This window comes from Mustela nigripes, chromosome 5 (genome assembly GCF_022355385.1).
Source record: "Mustela nigripes isolate SB6536 chromosome 5, MUSNIG.SB6536, whole genome shotgun sequence".
Taxonomy (NCBI): Eukaryota; Metazoa; Chordata; class Mammalia; order Carnivora; family Mustelidae; genus Mustela; species Mustela nigripes.
Window position 1 is genome coordinate 58,630,874 of NC_081561.1, and position 21,701 is coordinate 58,652,574.

At 35.5% G+C, this 21,701-nt stretch overlaps 1 protein-coding gene across 5 annotated transcripts in view; it reads left to right on the top strand.

The window, feature by feature from the left end:
- SUPT3H (SPT3 homolog, SAGA and STAGA complex component) overlaps positions 1-21,701 on the top strand; it is a 568,770-nt gene that overhangs the window by 254,298 nt on the left and 292,771 nt on the right. For all 5 annotated transcript variants that reach the window (XM_059400348.1, XM_059400346.1, XM_059400347.1 and 2 more), the window contains exon 3: positions 10,987-11,071. In XM_059400348.1, coding sequence (XP_059256331.1) covers positions 10,987-11,071 — 85 coding nt within the window. The remainder of the gene's footprint in view (positions 1-10,986; positions 11,072-21,701) is intronic.

Here is a 21,701-nt window from a genome sequence, read left to right on the forward strand (position 1 = left end):
TTAGGTAGCTTTGTATTTTTTGTCTAGTGAGATACTAAATAATTTAAATAATGGAAGGGAAACTTTGTTCAGCATTTCAAAGAATTAATTACTGAATATATATCAATGAAAACAAGATTTTTGCCTCTGTGGAGCTTACTTTCTAATGTGGGCTTTTTACTTCCTTTCTGTTTTTGTTGGTTTATTGTTTGTCCTTGTACTAGTTACACACTGTCTTAATTCTATATCTTTATAATGAGTCTGGTAGGACATATCCTTCTACTTCAAAAGTGTCTTGACTATTCTTGGCTCTTAGCTCTTTGATAAAAAGTTTAGAACCAATTTATATTTCTTTTTAACTGCATTTCCTGTCTTTGCATTTTGAAAAAAATGCTTTATTGAGATATAATTGACATATAATATTGAGTAAGTTTGAGGGACAGAACATATTGATTTGATATGCAAATAATTGCAAAATGGTTACATAGCTTTAGCTAACACCTTCCTTCATTCCGTCACATAATAACCATTGCTTTTATGCAATGAGAACATTTAAAAATTACTCTCTTAGCAACTTTGGAGTGTAAAATATAATATTATTAACTATAATCACCATGGTGTATGTTACGTCCTTAGAACTTACTCAGCTTATATAAGTTTGTACCCATTAAGCAACATCTCCCCATTTCCCTCACCCTTGACTCCTATAAACACCACTCTGCTGTCTGTTTTAATGAGTTTATTCTGCCTTTGTGTTGATGATGATATTTGTGAATTGATCTTGTATTTGAAAAAACATACCAATAACTTACTTTATTCAATCAAATAGTTTGTTTTCCAATTATTTTTTTATTTTCTGTGTAGATACCCAGATTATATGTAAATAAGAGTGCTTTCGTTTATTCTTTTTTAAATCTTTATGTAGTTTAAACGTTTTCTTCTCTTAATATTCTGGCTACAGTCTTAAATATTATAAGTTCCCCTCAACCCCCCAATCCAAAAGTAGAGTGTTCCTTTGAAACCTTTCTAAGCCAAAATGGTGTAAAGTAAGACATAATTACCATTAACTTATATGGAAGACTTTTTAAGTTTTCCCAGACCTGAAAAAATAATCTCACTTAGGCTTTTCTAATACCTTTGAATACATCTTACTAGTGAATATACAAAATAAGTCGAGATAAAGAACATATGCTCGTAGACACAGTTCCAATCTATGGCAGCCTGATGCTGAGATGCTGAGTATAGTCTCTGGGAAAGGAACTTCATGGTGTAACTCTCACTGTTTGGGATGTGGCCTGCATTTATAACAGTCTATTGTAAACCAGATGCTGAACATGAATTTTGCTTTGTCATAAACTCAAATTTCTTCTTTGGATTTCTCTAAATTAGCAAAAAAAAAAAAAAAATAAAAAGGTACTAATATAGATCCTTTGTATAAGCAAAATGGTGTAATGTAAACCTTTGAGAAGCATGTGATACCTGTATGAAAGTAGGGTAGTAGGAGTCCTGATACTGGTATGAATTTCAAAGAGTATGAATGTGTCTGAGTATATGAGTTTCCTATATAGTTTTTGGTAGATTGTCTTAATCAGATGAAAAAAAATGCCTTTTAGTCCAAGTTTGCTAAAATTTTCATCATGAATAGTTGTTGAGTGATTTTCCTGTATATGTTGAGATGATCAGATAATTTTTTTCTTCTCATATTTTAGTTAATTATTATCATTAGTAGATATGTGTTCCACTCTTGTTTTCCTGGGCATATATTCCTGTTTGCAGAGAAACAGAAACAGTAGGGTTCGTACATGTGTGTTTGTATATATGTGTATTAAAGTGATTTATTAGAATGAATTTGCTGTACACTTATGGCAGCTAGAAGTCCTAAGATCTGTAGTCACCAAGCTGGAGACAAAGGAGTGCCAATGGCATTTCTAGTCCAAGGAGCAGGAGAGCTGATGATGTCAGTTACAATCTGAATCCAGAGGCATGAGATCCAGGAAAACAAGTGGTATAAATTTTACTGTCAGTAAAAAGCCTAAGAATTCCAAGACTCCAGTCTAGGGTGGTGGCATAGGAGCCTCTTGAACTTACCTCCTTCCATGAACACTCCAAATCTGCAACTATACACACAAAAATTCCCATTGAACAAAATTCAGAAACCAGCTGAGCAACTCCCGTGTGCTAAGCAAATGAGATTTTTTAAAAAAAATCTATTTTAAACAGGAAGGAATGGGTGAGACATACTAGCTATAAACCCCGTCTTGGCACTGTGACACATAATTAGGTAGGAATTCAGAACTAACTTGTCCCTGAGGAGCAAAAGATTTGGATCCAGTATCCAGTGCCCCAAGTTTTAATACTTCCACCTGAAGGATGGGCTCCCATAGCAACTAACTCTGAAAACCAGTGGGGTTTTGTCCACAAGATGATAGCAAAAAAGGAACAGTTCATAACAGGGTTGCCAGGACTCCCAAGGACTCACCTTGGCTCTTCCTCCAGGGCTCAGCTCAGTGGCAGCAGACAGAAAGGCCTTTCTCCCAGCCTTTCCCAGAAAGGTGACTATTTGCATTCTTTTGGGGAGAGGTTTCCATTTTTTTAAGTTTAAATTCAATTAATTAACAGTGTATTACTTTTTGCAGAGGTAGAGTTTAGTGATTAATCAGTTGCATATAACACCCAGTGCTCATTCCATCATGTGCCCTCCTTAATGCCCATCACTCAGTTACCCCATCCCCCACCCACCTCTCCTCCAGCAACCCTCAGTTTGTTTCCTGGATTAAGAGTCTCTTATGGTTTTCTCCCTCTCCGATTTTGCCTCATTTTATTTTTCCTGGGTTTGTTTCTTTTAGGAACCAGAAGCATGCTGTATGTATTGTCCTTTGATGTGCTTGTTGGAAATGTTCTCAGCCTAGCATACTTATTTTCTCCATTATATATTCCATAGAATTAGTGTCACTGGGTTGCTTCATTCTGCTATTATAATTGTGCCCATTTTTGTGCACAAATGAGCTCAAGGGGTGGAATTTGAGGGAAAGAGTGTCAGTTTGAGTTCTCATCAATCTGAAGTGAAGGCATGTTGACTTGGCATTGAGCAGGTGACAGGCCTTGCATGCTCACTAGGGCAGGAGGGCAGCTGGACTGTGAATTTGGGACCCATAGGCTGATGGCATGTGTGACAGGGGCATGGCTAGTTTGCTTTTAACTTTTGTTTTTCTGGGAACCTCTATCTCTCCTATTCTGAATGAAAGCCTTGCTGGATAGAGTATTCTTAGCTGTAGATTGTTTCCTTTTAGCCCTTGGAATTTATCATGCTCCTCCCTTCTGCCTTGCAAAGTTTTTGCTGAAAAACCTGCTGATAACCTTATGGGGTTTCCCTTGTATGTCACTCTTTCCTTTCTCTTGCTGCTTTTAAAATTCTTCCTTTATCACTACTTTCGGCCATCTTATTTACCTTGTGTCTTGGTGCAGACCTCTTTGGGTTGGTTTTTTTGCATGTGTGTCCTCTAGATGGCAGTCACAAAAGCTGGATGATTAGATATGTGCTTATGCTCCTTTCATGGAGATACTGGTGAACCACAGTGGGGCAGAGGGAATACTGCAGGCATGTGCTAAATGAGAAGCCTGATCTTCAGGCTGCAGGTTTTGTTCCCCATTTTTATTGAGAAATAATTGACATACATCACTGTACAAGTTTAAGGTTGTATTTACATGTATTGTGAAATAATTACCACAATAGGGACTGCCATCTAAAGGACATGCTGGCTGTGACAGCCATTGGGGCTTGCATTTCTGGGTCCCCCAAAATAAAGTTTTTAACTGACTTTTTCCCCCAAGGGTCAGCACAGAGACAGCAGTTAGAAATGCCCATTTCTCATCTTTCCTGGAAAGAGGCCTTATTTGCATATCTCAAAAACTACTGATTAAGGGTCAGGTTTCTAATTTGGTACATATCTAGGGGCTGGTTGTGGACCTCCCCACATACTGGGGAGCTCTCTGCATTCTCCCTCTGGCCAGATCTAATTCAAGAGTATCAACCTGCAAAGAGCTCTTGCACACATTTGGTGACTTGGATTTTGTGGCTGTTGCCTAAGGGAGGCATCTCTTGATCTGGCAGTGGTGGCCAACAAATCTTGAGTTGCCGTTTCCATGGGACCTTAGCAAGCAAGGAAATACTTCTCAACCAGCTATCACCCCAGGGTTCAGCACAGAGGGAACAGAGAGAAACATGCATCTACTAGTCATTTCCTAAGGGAAGCCTCTTTGAATACTTTAAAATATATGGCCTCGGGGTCCAGCTTCCAATCAGCCTAAATCAGTGTGCTGACTGAGATCTTCTTCTATGGGACACTGATAGTTCTTGGCCTACCTAAGTGACTAGGAGTCTCTAAGAACGAAGAAGGTTATATTTAGGGAGACAGTCAAGAACTAGAGCTGAATAATAAGGTTCATTCCCTACAGAAGACTATTCTGTCCAGACTGGGAGAGGTGGCTATTTTATCTAATGCATAGAAATCAAAACAGAGAATGAAGGGAAATGGAGAAGGAGAAAGAAATGTTCTAACCAAAATTATAAGATAAAATCCAAGAATCTGAGATAAGTGATTTACCTGATAAAGAATTCAAAATAATGGTCATAAAGGTGCTCACTGAAATCAAGAGGACAATGCATTAATAAAATGAGAATTTTAACAAAGAGATAGAAAATATTAAAAAATACAAAGCAGAGATCATAGAGTTAAAGAATATAATAACTGAACTGAAAATTTCAGTAGAGGTGTTTAATAGCAGACTAGATGAACCCTAAGAAAGGATCAGTGAACTTGAAGACAGAGCAGTGGAATTCATCTAATCAGAGGGCAAAAAGAAAAAAGAGTAAAAAAGAATAAAGATACTTTAACTGAAGATGCCATCAATCAGGCCAATATTTGTATTATAAGGGTACCAGAGGAGAAGAGAGAGAGAAAGGGGGTAAAAAGCTTATTTGAAGAAATAATGGCTGAAAAATTTTATAACCAAGGGAAAGAAACAGATATTCAGATTCAGGATACCCACAGAATTCCTAATCAGATGAATCCAGAAACCCAAACTGAGACACATTATAATTAAATTGTCAATGGTTAAAGACAAAGGAAGAATCTTAAAACCCACAGATCAACTTGTTATATATGAAGGAACCCCCACAAGGCTGTTAGCAAATTTTTTTCACAGAAACTTTGCAGACCCAAAGGAAGTGGCATGATATAATCAAAGTGCTGAAAGAAAGCATTTGGCAACCAAGAATAGTTGACCTGGCAACATTGACCTTAGGAACTGCAGGAGAAATAGAGTTTTCCAGAGAAGCAAGAGTTGAAGGAGTTCATGACCATTAGACTAGCTTTGAAAGAAATGTTCAAGAGACTCCTTCAAGTAGAAATGAAAGAATAATAATTAGTAACTGGAAAACATACAAAAGTACAAATTCCACCAGTTAAATTTATAGTACTCAAATGTTTCAGTGGTGGTAAGTAAATCATTCATACATCTAGTACGAAGGCTAAAAGACAAAAGTAGTAGAAATAGTGACTCACCATAATAATTTGTTAATAATACATAAAGTAAAAAGATGTACATTGTGAAATTCATAAACCAAAATGGAGCAGAGGAACAAACAGTATGAAAACCTGAGAAGCAAAGAGCTGATGGTATAAGTCCCAGTCTGAGTTCAAAGACAGTGGAAGACTGATGGTCCAATTTGAAGATAGGCAGAGGGAGTGTTTCTCCCTTACTCTGCCTTTTGTTCTTTTCAGGCCTTCAACAGATTGGATGAAGCCCACCCATGTTGGAGAGGGCAGTTTGCCTCAAGCAACTAATCTCCTTCAGAAATACTTTCACAGACATGTCCAGATAAATGTTTAACCAAATATTTAGGTACTCTTAGCCCAGTCAGGTTAAGATATAAAATTAAGCATTACCCCATGTCACCTTGACACTCATATACATCTCCTTAAACTATTCTTTTTTTTTTTTTTTTTAAGATTTTATTTATTTGACAGAGAGAAATCACAAGTAGGCAGAGAGGCAGGCAGAGAGAGAGGAGGAAGCAGGCTCCCAGCGGAGCAGAGAGCCCGACATGGGGCTCGATCCCAGGACCCTGGGATCACGACCTGAGCTGAAGGCAGAGGCTTTAACCCACTGAGCCACCCAGGCACCCCTCCTTAAACTATTCTTGATCTCCAAATAAAGACAATAACGAGGTCATAATTTTGCCAAACTTGATACAGTTATCCACTGTACAACTGAAAATATGTTAACACATTTCCCAGAAGATGAGATTAATTCTTAAATTTAAACTTAAATTTAAGTTTTTACATTTACTATGATGTAAAATTAATAATATTTAAATATTATGTTATTAATCCAGTACATTTTATGTTATATGATAAGGGAAAAAGGAAAGGAAGGAAACAATAATATTTGCCCAGTAGTCACACACACAAACACACACGTTTTTATAACAAAATGAGGAAATAATGATTGCAGTCCTTGTTTTTATTACTTGTAATGTGACTAGGTGGTATACGTAACTACTCTTTTCTACTACCCATTCTATATTTTTTTTGCCTTCAGCAAGCACCTCAGCTGGTTGTGGCTTCTCACTTGGTGGAATGACCCAAACCTTCATTCCTAAAGGATCTGGGTCATTAATAGCCTTTCCTGGTTTGGGCTGTTGTAATTTTCCATTGGTTTTAATAACAGGGCATGGTAATACTAAGAGATCTCCTCAGAGATCTCCTGTATTCCAGACATACTCTTCCTTACCTCCACTGTGGCAAACCAGTCCAGTCCCCACTTGGTAGTCAACATCACTCATCCCAGCTAGCACAGTAACTCCCTCTTTGCTTGTTGACTCAGAAGCATGAAGAATCCAAAGTGACTGAGCTACAGTCTTAAAGTTTCATTTCAATGGAATAATTGTTGTGTCAGTGGAATAAATGTGAAAGGATTCCTCCCTCTGGAAAAGACTTCAAGGCCAGCAAATCATAAGGTCATGGGAACTGGAAGCAAAAATTTTGCTGGTGGGTCTTTCGGATAATAATGTATGCTGCCGCTACTGTTCCACTCCTTGATTTCTGGATTTGTGAATCCTATTTGTGGGAGAAACAGCACATATACTGGATGTTGATTCACAGGATGTGTAAGTGTTCTGGAAAACTTTGTCCCAATTCTACAAGGTAATATTTCCACCTAGTTGGCATTGTAACTGGATTTTCAAAAGCCATTCCCACCATTCTGTCAAACCAGCTACTTCATAATGGTGGGGAACACGTTAAGACTAGTGCTCATGAATTCTTTGAGCATAGACCCAGTACACCACATCCTTTGCTGAAAAGTGTTTTTTGATCACAAACATTGCTGTATGGAGTACCATGACACCAAATAGGCATTTTGTAAGTCCACAGATAGTAGTTTCGGCAGTGGCATTGCATGTGGGGACAGCAAATCCATATCCAGAGTAAATGTCTATTCTAGTAAGAATCATACCCTTTCATTTTCAGGATGGGAGTGGTCTTAATGTAATCAGCTTGTTGCAAGGAGGATAGCTGATCACCCTGGGGAATGGAGCAATTTCAGAAACTCAGTGTTGATCTTTGCTGTTGACAGATGGGCACTCAGCAGGGGCTATAACAATGATGGCATTGATTAGTGGAAGTCCATATCACTGGGTACTGCATATCCTCCATCCCTCCCACCATGACCACTTTGTTCATGAGCCCCATTGAATGATGACAGGGTTCTATTCTTCCCATTGGGAGTTCTTCCCATTGGGAGAATTTCCCTTCGCTGCTATCTTTAAGTGATGTTCCAGAAGGGGACTGAAGTGCTCCAGGCTGTTAACTTTTGGGTGGTGCCTGCATATCATGCAGATGGTATGTAAACCAGGGCCTGAGTCTTCTCTTTTTCTGTTAATTAATCATGAAGAGCTCCCGAGAGGTCATAGGTGCAGAGTAGGAGGGAAAATAAATTCTCCCTCATTCTACCTTTTGTTTTATTCAAGCCCTTTAATTATGATTTTTTTCTGTTTATGTACATGAGTAAAATATATGTGTAATTTTACTTTCTTTCTTGCTTTTTTACTTCTGAAACCCAGGTTATACTAGCCTAAATATATGAATTAGGGAGTATCTATCTTTTTGTATTCTTTTTAAAAGTTGTATCAAATTAGAATAAAATATTCTTTGCATGTTGGGTACAAAATTACAGATGAGGTAAGGTGGTTTGTTTTTGTTTGCTTTGGTTTTGATTTTTTACTACTGATTTAATTTCTTTAAAATTTATAAAACTATTCAGGTTTTTTATTTCTTCTTGAGTTAGCTTTGACCATTTGTATTTTTCTTTTAGAAATTTATCCATTTCACCACAGTATCATCATATTTGGCACAACATTGATCGTGGTATTTTGTTATTACCCACGATGTGTTATGGGTAATTTCCTAAGATACGCTATTCTGAATCCTAATTATCTTTATAGCTGAATCTAGTCTGGTTAATTTTTTTCATCCGTATCAATTATTGTGGTAAAACATATATAACTTAAAATTTACCTCTTTACTTACTTTTAACCCTATAGTTCTCTGACATTAAATACATTCAAAATGGGGACGCCTGGGTGGCTCAGTTGGTTAAGCAGCTGCCTTCGGCTCAGGTCATGATCCCAGCATCCTGGGATCGAGTCCCACATCGGGTTCCTTGCTCTGCAGGGAGCCTGCTTCTCCCTCTGACTCTGCCTTCCACTCTGTCTGCCTGTGCTTGCTCTCACTCTCTCTCTCTCTTACAAATAAATAAATAAAATCTTTAAAAAAAAAAAATACATTCAAAATGTGCTGTCATCATCACTGTTTATTATTTAGAAGTTCTTTCATCCCAGGCAAACTCTCTACACATTAAGCAAAAACTCTCCAATCCCTTTGTGTTCCTCTAGTCTACTTTCTGTCTCTACAAATTTTCTTATTCCAGATAAGTCATATAAGTCGCAGCATATAACAGCTGTCACTTTTGTCTATTTTAGTTAGCATACTGTTTTTAAAGTTCATTCATACAGGAATATGTATCAGAACCTCTTTCCTTTTTATTGCTGAATAATACTCCATTGTATGTATATATTTTATTTGTTCATTGGTTAATGGAGATTTTGGTTATTTCTACCTTTTGACAATTCTGAATAATGTAGCTACTATGATCATTGGTGTATACATACCTGTTTGAATCCTTGTTTTCAATTTTAATTTGGAGGTATATACTCAGGAGTGGAATTGCTAGGTCAAAAACTCATTCTGTGTTTACCATTTTCCAGAACCACCCAACTATTTTCCACTGTGGCTGTACCATTTTGCATTTTCTCCAGCAATGTACAGTGTTTCCAGTTTCTCTGTATCCTAGCTAGTATTTTCCATTTTGTTGGTAATAGCCATTCTTCTGGGTTTGAAGTAGCAACTCAATGTGGTTTTGATTTGCATTTCTCTAATGACTGATTATATGAGGATCTTTTCATTTGCTGTTGGCTATTTGTATATTTTCATTGGAGACGTATCTGTTCAAGTCTACTACCCATTTTAAAATTGGGATTGTTTTCTTTATTGTTGTGTTATAAGAGTTTTATAAATATATTCTGGTTATTCATCTATGATTTTCAAATATTTTCCTATTATGTGGGTTGTCTTTTCACCGTCTTGTCCTTTGATGTATAAAAGGTTTGTAATTGTGATGAATTCCAATTTATTTATATTTTCTTTTGTTGTCTGTTATTTTGGTGTCCTAGTTAAGGAACCTTTGCCAAATCCAAGGTCATGAAGATTTCCCAGTTTTATTTTAAGAGTTTTATAGTTTAGCTTTTTAATTTAGGTCTTTGATCTGTTTTCAGTTTATTTTCATATATGGTACAAGGTTAGAATCCAACTTCATTCTTTTGCATGTGGATATCTTGTTTCCCTGCATCAGTTGTTGAAAAGACTATCTCTTACAGCTTGGTTGTTCCCTTATCCAAAATCGGTTGTACATAATGTAAAGTTTTATTTCTGTGCTCTCTATTCTGTTCTATTTGTCTGTCCTCAGACCAGCATTACATTTTTTGTTCTTTCACCTGTAGCCTCAGGCAAGAAAGGCAAAGTGCTTTCACACATACCAGATATCACTGTGCATTTGGTTCCTCAAACTGATTTTCTGCCTTGTTTGTGGTCCCAGCGTTCTTTGCTATATCTTGAATACAACACTTGACAAAATCCAGATTATTGACTACTATGAATAATTAGATGCCTTCAGAATAAATTTTGGTTCCAGGGCTCTCGTATCCAGGGAAACCGATTTTCTCATCTTATCAGCCTTCTGTTTTATCTCCCACACTACTGGTTAAAGCAAACTGATTAAAGCAAACTAATTTGTTAATATAGTATTGTGCATTTTCAAATGTCATTTACCAGGAAAGGATTCTCTGCACATCTGGTCTACATATGAAACTTGAGAAAAGCACTTTTAAGATCAATAATCCATTCTTGACATTCTGCTTGTATATAATTAGAAATGATAAATTATGGCATTTATATACATTTTTCTAAGAAGCTTTTCATTTTAATTACATTACTGGTTTAATTACATTGCTTGCTTTTATAATTTTCAAAATGGCTATTAGTATGTTACTTTATTAGTACTTTAGATACAGTAACATGGTTTTCTAGTGGCCAATATTATGAGGTAGTTGTTAATATTTTCCATTTAAAAGAGTAAGTGCCCTTAAAAATGACTACAGAGATCAAGAAATAGCATAGCTAACACTGTATTCTCTTTGGAAGTTGTAGCTTGTTTGGGAAAGATGTAATTCTTTGTCCATAGAGAATTGTACATCCACTCCGTTATTTGAGAGAAAAATCTGTACTTTATTAACAGATTATGATAATCAATATCTTTCACTTTTTGCCTTTCTTAGTTTTACAGTCTTTAATATTGGTATGCTTAATTTTTTTTTTTTTTTTTTGACAGGTTTTCTTTAGGTGATGCTAGGAGGCCTCTTCATGAAACGGCACTTTTGGTAGAAGATGTGGTACACACGCAGTTAATTAATCTGGTAAGAGCATGTATAATCTTATTTGATGTTTCTCCATTCTGCTTATATTGCAATTGCAACCCAACACGTGTTTTTAAAGATTGCATTTATATGCGAAATTTTTTATTTTGTCTGGTGGATTGAGGTGTAATTTACATAAAACAAAATTTTACCACTGTAAGTACGCAATTCAGTGAGTTTCGGCAACTGAATACTGTCCTGTGACTATGAACACAATTGTGATATAGAATATTTTCAACATCCAAAACAGTTCTCTTGTGCCCCTGGGTATTTAGTCCTTTCCCTGCTTCCCTGACCCTCTGGTAACACTGAATTGCTTTCTGTCACGATTAGGACAGTTTTTGTAAAACGCTTTTCAAAACTTTCCTGTATTGCACTTTAGACTTATAAAAGAACTGCACAAATAGTACATAGAATTCTCAGATACCTTTCATCTTTCTCTGTTAACATCTTATGTAACCACAGTACAATTATCAAAAACAGGCAACAATGTTGGTATAATATTTTTAAAGAAAATACTGACCTTATTCAGTTTCCATCAGCTTTCTTTTTAATATTCCTTTCCTGTCTCAGGATCCAGTCTGGGGTAACACATGTAGTTAGCTCCCTTGTCTTTGTAGTCAGCCCTTTCCTAGGATACTTCCTCCATCTTTCCTTGTTTTATGGCCTTGACACCTTTTTAAACATGCCAGAGTGTTGTTTTATAAGACATTCTTCTTTTTTCAGTCTGATGTTTTCTTATGATTAGAACGTGGCTCTACATTTTTGCCAAGAACACTGTGGAAGTGATGGGTCCTTTTCAGTGTGTCACATCAACATGGTCATGTTCTTGATATTTTATTTATGATTTTAACCTTGATAAATTAGTTAAGGTTGAATATATGCTGAATTTTTTTACTATAATGAAATTACAAGTTTTTTCATTTTGTAATAAATATCTTGGGGGAGTATTTTATGGGGGGGGAGGTATTTTGTGACTCTGCAAATATTTTCCGTCTCTAAAAATTTTTGCCCATTTATTTTACCATTCATCATTGCATCTTGTCTGAGACCGTTATGACTGTTGGTATTTGCCTAATAGTGGTTTTCTATTTTCTTCTTTCCTTTTTATATTTTTTAATTGCAATTATTCTTAAAGGAGTATCTATCCTTTATCACCATTTATTTATTCAGTTTTTAATATGTATTTGTATGTTCTAATGTATATTTAAATTTAATCTTAAGATCATTCAGCAGTTATATCATTATTTATTTGTATTGCTTAAGTTGTTATAATGTTGGCCATTAGTTACGTTGTCATGTCCTTTTCCCATTTGTCCATTAGGGTGTTGATCCTATGTCCCATATATATTAAAGATATCAATCCATGTAGTATATGATACAAATATATTCTTTCAGTGTGTATGTTACCTCTTGACTTTGTTTTTATGATTTTTTAAGGCATACAAATATTTTAATTTCAACAAAGCCAAATATATCAACCTTTTATTGTCTTAGAATTTTGAAACATAGTTAGAAAGACTTACTTTATACCAAATTTAAAGAGGAATTCACCCATGTTGCCTTCTGAGACTTGTATGGTTTCCTTAATCCTTTTGCAGTTTACTCTTGTTATCATGTGAGATGTGGATCTAATTTTATCTTTATCCAAATGACAACCCAGTTATACCATCATCATTTATTAAAAAGCCTATGCTTTTCCTAATGATTGGAGATGCCTCCTTTATCATATACTGAATAAGTATATTTGGGATCTATTTATGGTTTTATATTTATTGCCAATGTTTTATTTTTCTATGCATATGATAATACATTTTAAATTATGTAAGTTTTAATGGTATATTTTAAAGATTGTTACAGCTAGACTCCCCAATTTTTCTTTCTGTGTGGTCCTGGTTATTTCTGTATGTTTATTTTTTTATATGAATGTTAGTATTAGATTTTTCTAGCTTCATAAAATACCTTTTTGGTGTCTTTATTGAAATTTTATGAATTTATAAATCAATTTAGAGAAAACTGCATCTTAAGAATTTTGACTCCATCTAAGAAAAGAGAATTGTCTTTACCTTTTTTGAAAACCACTTTTCTGTCTTTCATGGGTGTTTTAACATTTATCTTCTATAGGCTTCACATATTTATTTCATTTATTCCTTTGTATTTGATCTTTTTCATTGCAGTATATGAAGAAGAATTTGCTTAGGACTTATTATTACATATATATGTAATAATCTGTGTATTATTTGGATAATAATTTTGATCTATGCTTTGTAAGATTGACCCTGTCCAAATCTCACTAAAAGTAAAATGGAATGAGACACCTTACTAGAGGAAGATCTTGCTTTTTTCTCCCGTATCAAGGCATGTATTAGAATGAGTTCTTCGGATGAAAAGAGTAATAGAGAAATGTTTTTAAAGTTAGTCCTTTCTTAGCATTGTATATTTGTAGCCATGACAAAATATGTAGGTCTATGTGTTTTCCGCCATCTGATAATTCTCTATACATCTTAACTCTTAAAAAAAAAAAAATTATTTATTTGAGAGAGAGAGAGAGAGAGCGCGCGCGAGCACAAGCGGGGGAGGGGGGAGCAGAGGGAGCAGGAGAAGCAGACTGCTCGCTAACCAGGGAGCCCTATGTGGGACTCAGTCCCAGGACCCTGAGATCATAACCTGAGCCAAGGGCAGCCACTTAACCAACTGAGCCAACCAGGTACCTGCATTTTAACTCTTTAAGACTAGTCTTTTGCTTTAATTCTTTTATTCCATGTTTACTGAGATACAATTAACATGTAACATTTGTAAATTTAAAGTGTACGATAACACGATTTTCTGTTTATTTTCTGTGAAATGATGACCATGTTAGCGTTAGTTAACACATCCATCACCTCACATATTTAACATTTTTTGGCATGAGTGATGAAAACATTTAATATCTATACTCTTAACAGTTTTCATGTATACAGTACAGTTTCATTAGCTGTAGTCATCATGCTGTGCATTAGGTCCTCAGAACTGATCCATTATATATTTGGAAATTCATACACTCTAAACCACATTGTCCCATTTCTTCCACCCCTAAGCCCCTGGCAGCCCCCAGTCTACTCTCTGTTTCTGTGAGTTTGGTGTGTTTTTAGATTCTACGTATAATGAGATCTTCTCTTTCTCACTTATTTGACTTAGCATAATGCTTTCAAGGTTTATTTTATGTTACTACAAAGGGCAGGGATTGCAAGAGTTTTTTCAGTGGCCAGTAGTCCATTACACATACACAGACACATACACGTGCATGTGTACTACATTTTCTTTATCCATTTATCCATGACCCACATTTGGTTGGTTTCTGTGTCTTGACAATGGTAAATAATGCTGCAGTATATATTGTGGTGCAGATATCTTTTCAAAGATTTTATTTCTTTTGGATATACATCCAGAAGTAGAATTGATGGCTCTTATGGCAGGTTTTTTTGTTTGTTGGTTTGTTTTTTTAAATTTTGTGTTCTTAAGAACTTTCCTACTGTTTTTCATTGTGGCTTTCTCAATTTACTTTTCTACTAACAGTGCACAAGGGGTTGCTTTTCTGCATATCCTTGCCAGCACTTGTAGTTTCCCGTCTTTTTGATAATAGTCCTTCTAGCATGGATAATATCTTCTTGTGGTTTTGATTTGAATTTCTCTGATGATAAGTGATATTGAGCACTTTTCATCTACCTTTTGGCCATTTGTGTATCTTCTTTGGAAAAATGTCTATTCAGATCCTTCCCCAATTTTAAGTTTTCCAACCATCTTTTATGTTCATGTTTTATTTGACAAGCATTAAATCTCAAGGGGGAAAACAGAGAGGAGGATGTGTTCCAATTTGAATGTCCATGTATAGAGAAATAGCTCGTCCAAGACACAGGCTTATTAAGTGCTGGGATTGAAACTAGGATTGAGGCTTCCTGTCCCTCATTCTATGCAGTTTTTAAAAAAAAAATACTCTTTTCTTGCTAATATCCCTGAATATTTTGGATATTAACTTCATATCAGATATATGGTTTGCAAATATATTCTCCCATTTTATAGGATGCTTTTTCATTTTACTGATTGTGATTTTCACTCTGCAGCTTTTAAATTTGTTGTACTCTTCAGTTGTTTGTTTTTTGCTATGCTTTTAAAAATGTCCTATCCAAAATACCATTGCGCAGACCAGTATCAGGGAGTTTTTCATTTAAGTTTTCTTCTAAGAGTTTTATGGTTTCAGTTCTTACATTTGAGTATTCCATTTGGAGTTAATTTTTGTGAGTAGTGTGAGATAGAGATCCAATTTCATTCTTTCACATGTGGTATCCAGTTTTCCAATACCATTATTAAAGAGACTATTTTCTCCATTGAATATTCTCGGCTCCCTTATGAAATATTAGTTCACTGTGTGTACATAGGTATTTTTCTGGGATCTTAATTCTATATCATCCATCTTTGTGTGCATTTTTATGCTAGTATCATGTTTTTAATTACTATAGTTTTGTAGTATATTTCAAAATCAGACTGTGATGTTTTCTTCTTTTTCTCAAGATTGCTTCAGTTATTCAGAGTCTTTTGCAGTTCCATATAAATTTTAGCATTGTCTTTTCTATCTGTGAAAAATACCATTGAAATTTTAATAAGGATGGCATTGAGTTTATAGATGGCTTTGACTAATACGGACATTTAAGTAATACTAATATTTCAATCTGTGAGCAGAAGATATCTTTCCATTTTTTGTGTTGCCTTTAATAAAATTGTACAGTTTTCAGTGTAGTGACATTTCACCTCATTAGTTAAATTTAAATATTTTATTTTTTTATGCTAGTGTAAATGTGATTCTTTTCTTTATTTTTCTTTCAGATAGCTCATTGCTGGTGTATAGAAATGCAACTGACTTTTGTATTTTGACTTTGTATTTTGTAACTTTACTGAATTTATTGGCCTTAATTTTTTTTTTTTTGGTGGATTCTTTATATTTCCTACATGTGACATCATGTCATCTGAAAAACAGAGTTTTATATCTTCCTTTCAAATTGGAATACTTTTTATTTCTTACTATTTCTTGCCTAATTTTTCTGGGTAGGGCTTCCAATAGTATGTTGAATAAGAGTGGTGAGAAAGGGCATCCTGTCTTGTTCCTGATTTTAAAAGAAAAACTTTTTTTTTTTGAAGATTTTATTTATTTATTTGACAGAGAGAGATCACAGGTAGGTAGAGAGGCTGGCAGAGAGAGAGAAAGAGAGAGAGAAGCAGGCTCCCCGCCGAGCAGAGAGCCCGATGCGGGACTTGATCCCAGGACCCTGAGATCATGACCTGAGCCGAAGGCAGCGGCTTAACCCACTGAGCCACCCAGGCGCCCCTTAAAAGAAAAACTTTTAATCTTTCACTTGATACTAGCTATTGACTTGTCATATATGGCCTTTATTATATTGAGTTATATTCCTTCTTTACATAATATGTTCAGAATTATTATCATAAAAGGGTGTTGAATTTTGTGAAATGTTTTTTCTGTATCTATTATGAGAGTCATAAGCTTCATTCTATTTAAGTAACATATCATCCTTATTGATTTGTGTATATTGAACCAACCTTGGATCCCAGGGAAAAATTCCACTTGATTATAGTGTATGATCGTTTTAATGTACTTTTGAATTTGGTTTGCTAGAATTTTATTGAGAATTTCTGAATCTGTATTCATCAGATACATTATCCTGTGGTTTTCTTGTAGTGTCCTTATCTGACTTTGGCATCAGTTTAATGCTGTCCTCATGAAATGAGTTTGGAAGTGTTCCTTCTTCTTCAGTTTTTGGAAGAGTTTGGGGATTGTCATCTTTAAATACTTGGTAGAATTTACCAGTGAAACTTCTGATCCTGGGCTTTTCTTTTTTGGAAGATTTTGATTTACTGCTTCAGTTTCTTAGTATTGTTCTGTTCAGGTTTTCCATTTCTTTATGGTTCAGTCTTGGTAAACTCTATATTTCTGTATATTTCTAGAAATTTATCCATTTCATCTAGATTATCCATTTTGTTTTCATGTAATGCTCACAGCATCCTTTTATGAACTGCATTTCTGTGATACCAGTTATAATTCTCCTGTTTATTTTATAATTTTGTTTTACTTGGTCCTCTTTTTCTTTCCTCATTAGTTGAGCTAAAGATTTGTCAGTCTGTTTATATTTTCCAAAAAAATTCCTCATTTCTTTTCTTTTTTTTTTTTCTATCATGTCGCTAGTTTCTATTTCATTTATTTTTGCCTGATCTATATTATTTCCTTCTGCTCTCTTTGGACTTAGTTTGTTCTTTTTTTTTTTTTTTAATACTTGTGGTATAAAGTTAGGTTGTGTATTTGGGATCTTTCTTTATTTTTAATGTAGGCATTTATTGCTATAAACTTCCCTCTTAAACTGGTTTTGCTGCATCCCAAAATTTTGGTATGTTCTGCTTTTGTTTTTGTTTCAAGCTATTTTCTCTCTTCCCTTTTGATTTCTTCTTTGATCTATTGGTTATTCAGAAGAGTGTGTTTAATTTCTGCATATTTGAGAATTTTCCTGTTTTCCTTCTATTATTGATTTCTGGTTCCTTACTGTTGGGGTCAGAAAAAAAAACACTTGATTTATGATTTCAGTCTGTAGACAGAAATGTTTCCTCCCTGGTTCTTGTGCCAGCAGGACTCCTTGAGACAACAGCCAGGAAGGACTGGAGCCCAGTTATAGGGCCCTTTCAGAATCTACTGAAAGACCAAGTTTGGTGGGCTTACCTGTGGGGGCTTCTGGACAGCGGCCAATGGGGTTGGAATCAGTGCACAGACCATTTCAAGGTCCACAGCTGGGACTAAGCTGTGTCTCTACTATCTGAGCCACAGGTGGGCATGACTCCTTCTAGATCCTTTGGTGTGTGGGGCTGGTAATGGAATGGTGGCCACACAGGGCTGTAACCTAACCTTCAGGGGTACAGGATTGTTTCTGGGTGTGTAGCCAGTACCATGTTCACTGCATCAGTTGCAAAACAACTCTTGTCAGCCTCAGACTGCACTGGACTTTCACAGTCTCCTACCTGGATCCTAAAGCACACACATGGCCCTTTTGTCTGTGGGTGGTGGCCACATTATTGTTGCTGAGGGTGAATGCAAGCATGGGAGCTCTTAATTGGCATCTCCTCTTCTTTAATTCTTTGAATATATTTATAATAACTCCTTGAAAGTCTTTATCTTCTATACTCAATATTTGGATCACACTGGAACCCATTACCATTGACACCTATTTATTCAGTTTTCCTTTTGTCTCTTTGCATCCCTAGTAATTTTTGTTTGAAAAGTGGATATTGTAGATGACATACCCTTATGACACCTCTGAAAGTTTTGGCCGTTTTTCTTTTAGCTGGCCGGTAACTTGCCTGGACATAAAATATAAACTCTGCCATGTTATGAGCCACCTCACATATCTTCTAAGTTCTTAAAACTTCCTGCTACGGCTTTTTTGGCTTCATCTCTTCTGCATCTCATGAGAGCTTGTGCATTTCAACACATTTCTGCTCTTCAAAGGAAAAGAAAACACAATGGGAAAAAGTTGTTTAAATATTGATACTTCCTTAACTTAGAATACAATGCAGCAACTACACACTGTGCTGTATTATGTTTTCTTACTACTTTGACTTTTTGTATTTGAAGTGTGTTGTTTATATTACATATGGCAAAATCCATGTTTTGTTCTTGTTGTTTTTCAGCTCTGTGACAGATGTACAGAATCTTATAAATACCACAGTAGTCAAGATTCAATACTGTTACATCATGTCCCCCTACCAAATTCCCTTGTTTTACCCATTTGTATTCAGACTCCTCTTCCTTCTCCTAAGCTCCCATCTCCTTGAGGTTTCCATTCACCTTTGTTGAAGTAGAATGAGAGAGTGTCTCATAACTTTTTGTATGTACCTAGTAATCAGACCTAAATTTACATGGTTTTTGTGTCCAGGGTAGGAGTTACTAGTGCAAAATAAAACCCATGAAACTCACTGCCAGATTTTTGTATTTCAGGTTCTCATTTCCTTCTCAAATGGCCTCCTACCATTTATTATTCAGAATTCTCAGATAGTTGTTGCATGCCCTGTATCCAGGGTTTTTATTGTATTCATTGGGAGAAGCAGTGGAGAGTGTGCTTACTCCAACTAAACCTACTGGATATTTGAATTAAATCATTTTTTTAAAAAGATTTATTTATTTGACAGACAGAGATCATAAGTAGGCAGAGAGGCCATGTAACTCCTAGAAGAAAAACATAGGTAATAATCTTCTTGACATAGGTCTTCATCATTATTTTTTTAATCTGATACCAAAAGCAAAAGCAAAATTAGTGGGACTATTTCAACTATACAAAATGTCCACACAACAAAGGAGACCATCAACAAACTGAAAAGATGGTCTACTGACTGGGAGAAAATATTTGGAGATCATATAGTTGCTAAGTCATTAATATCCCAAATACATTAAGAATTCACATAGTTCATAGGAAAAAAAATGTAATTAAAAAATAGGCAGAACATTTGGATAGACATTTTTCCACAGAAGACGTGCAGATGGCCAACAGGTACATGAAAAGGTGTTATACATCACTAATCATCAGGAAAATACAGATCAAAACCACAATGAGATACTCGTTCACACCTGTTAGAATGGCTGTTATCAAAAAGATGAGAACACATGTTGGCAAGGATGTGAAAAAGGGAACGCTTGTGCACTGTTAGTGGAATTACAAATTGGTATAGCCACTGTGGAAAACAGTATGGACATTTCTCACAAAAAATTAAAACTAGAACTACTGTATGATCCAGCAGTTCCACTTCTTGGTATTATTATAAGATAACAAATACTAATCCAAAAAGGTGGATGTGCCTGTGTTTGTTGTAGCCCCATTTACAATAGCCGAGATACAACCTAAGTGTCTGTCGATGGATGGCTGGATTAACAAATTGTGATACAGATCCACAGTGTCATATGATTCAGCCACAGAAAAGAATGGGATCTTGCCACTTGCAGCTACATGGGTGGATCTAGAAGGCATTATGTTAGTTAAGTAAGTCAGACAGAGAAAGACCAATTCCGTATGATCTCTCTTACATATGTAATCTACAAACAAAAACATAGAAAGCCAACTCATACATATTGAAAACAGGATAGTGGTTGCTAGTAGTGTGGTGGAGGGTGTACTGCTGTGGAGAAACTGGTATGCTATTTTTTGTTTTTGTTTTTCATCTGAGTAAATTGAGTACGAAAATAATTTTAAAAAGTGAGGGCTGGTAATGCTAATATGCATAAAGAGTGATAGGGGTTTTGACAAATGGTATCCAACCTGGAGTTCATCATGCATTGGTATATACTTGTCTATATAAAAATTCATGTTAAATCTTTTATAGGAATCTACATATTTACAGTATTAAATTGAGGAAAGTAAGCATCAGAATAGACATTATAAACGGTTACCTCTGCATAGATGTAGCATGAAAGCATATTTTATTTTTCTTGGCCTATATTTTTAAAGATGTGAATTTAATTGCCAGCATTTAAAAATTGGACTTGTTTTACATAAAAACAGGATTTGGGGGTTCTCTTGAAACATTAAAATTGAAATGTTAGACAACATAGGCCTGAATTTAGCATGGAAATCTTTGCTCAGTGGCTACTTCTACCTGTGGGAGGTAAACCAGACCAGCTTCCTTGTCTTAACCAGGAAAGTACTGAGTATTGATGGAGTTATGCAGCATATGGTACTCATTTTGGCCATAGTCCTCCCCAGTTTCACTTTTCAAGAAACCGAATTTTGGAAGAAAATTTCGTTACTTTAAAAGAAATTTTACTTCCCCTAAAAGCTATCGGAACAGTTGTTATGTAGGTTGCAGAAATTCAGAAAGATAGTAAAGAAGGTTGTTTCCTGTGGATTTACTTTTTTTTTTTTTTTAAACCCATGCAACTTGGCTCTGTTAATGGAAGAGTGATCTGTCAAAGGTAATACAAAAATCATCAAAACAACAGGAAGCTAGGTTCTTGCTACTGCTTGTGTAGAAGTGAGAAGGGCATTCCGCCATCACAGCTTCTGTGGTGCTGTGTCTCCTGTCAGAAAGCACCTTTACCTACTGGGACAGTGAGCTAGGACTTCAGCAACTCAATTGTTCTTCCTTCTGCAGCTGAAAGCTAAAATTTAATAAAACGTAATCTAAAACTTAAAGGGAAAGAAAAACATAGAAGTTCAATACTATTGCCAGTATCCCTTGACTTTTTAAAATATCTGTTCTGAACTCTTACACATGAAAGAGTAGGCACGCAGCTGATACTTATTCAGGCTACCTAGCAATTCTTCAGTTAAACAAATATTCTGAGTCATTACAGGGGACTATAAAAACCCAGAGTCTCAAAAAAAAGCAAAACCCAGAGTCTCCTTAAGTATAGAATCAGTGTCAGTTGTTAGATTGTCTAAGAATTATTTGCATAACATAAGCAAGTTCAGATTATTCATCTGTACTCTCCAAAGGATTCTTTTTCAGGAGGGCTCGGGTGGAGCTGAAGAATTGGTATTATTTTTTTTTAAGATTTTATTTATTTATTTGACAGAGAAAGAGAGATCACAAGTAGGCAGAGCAGCAG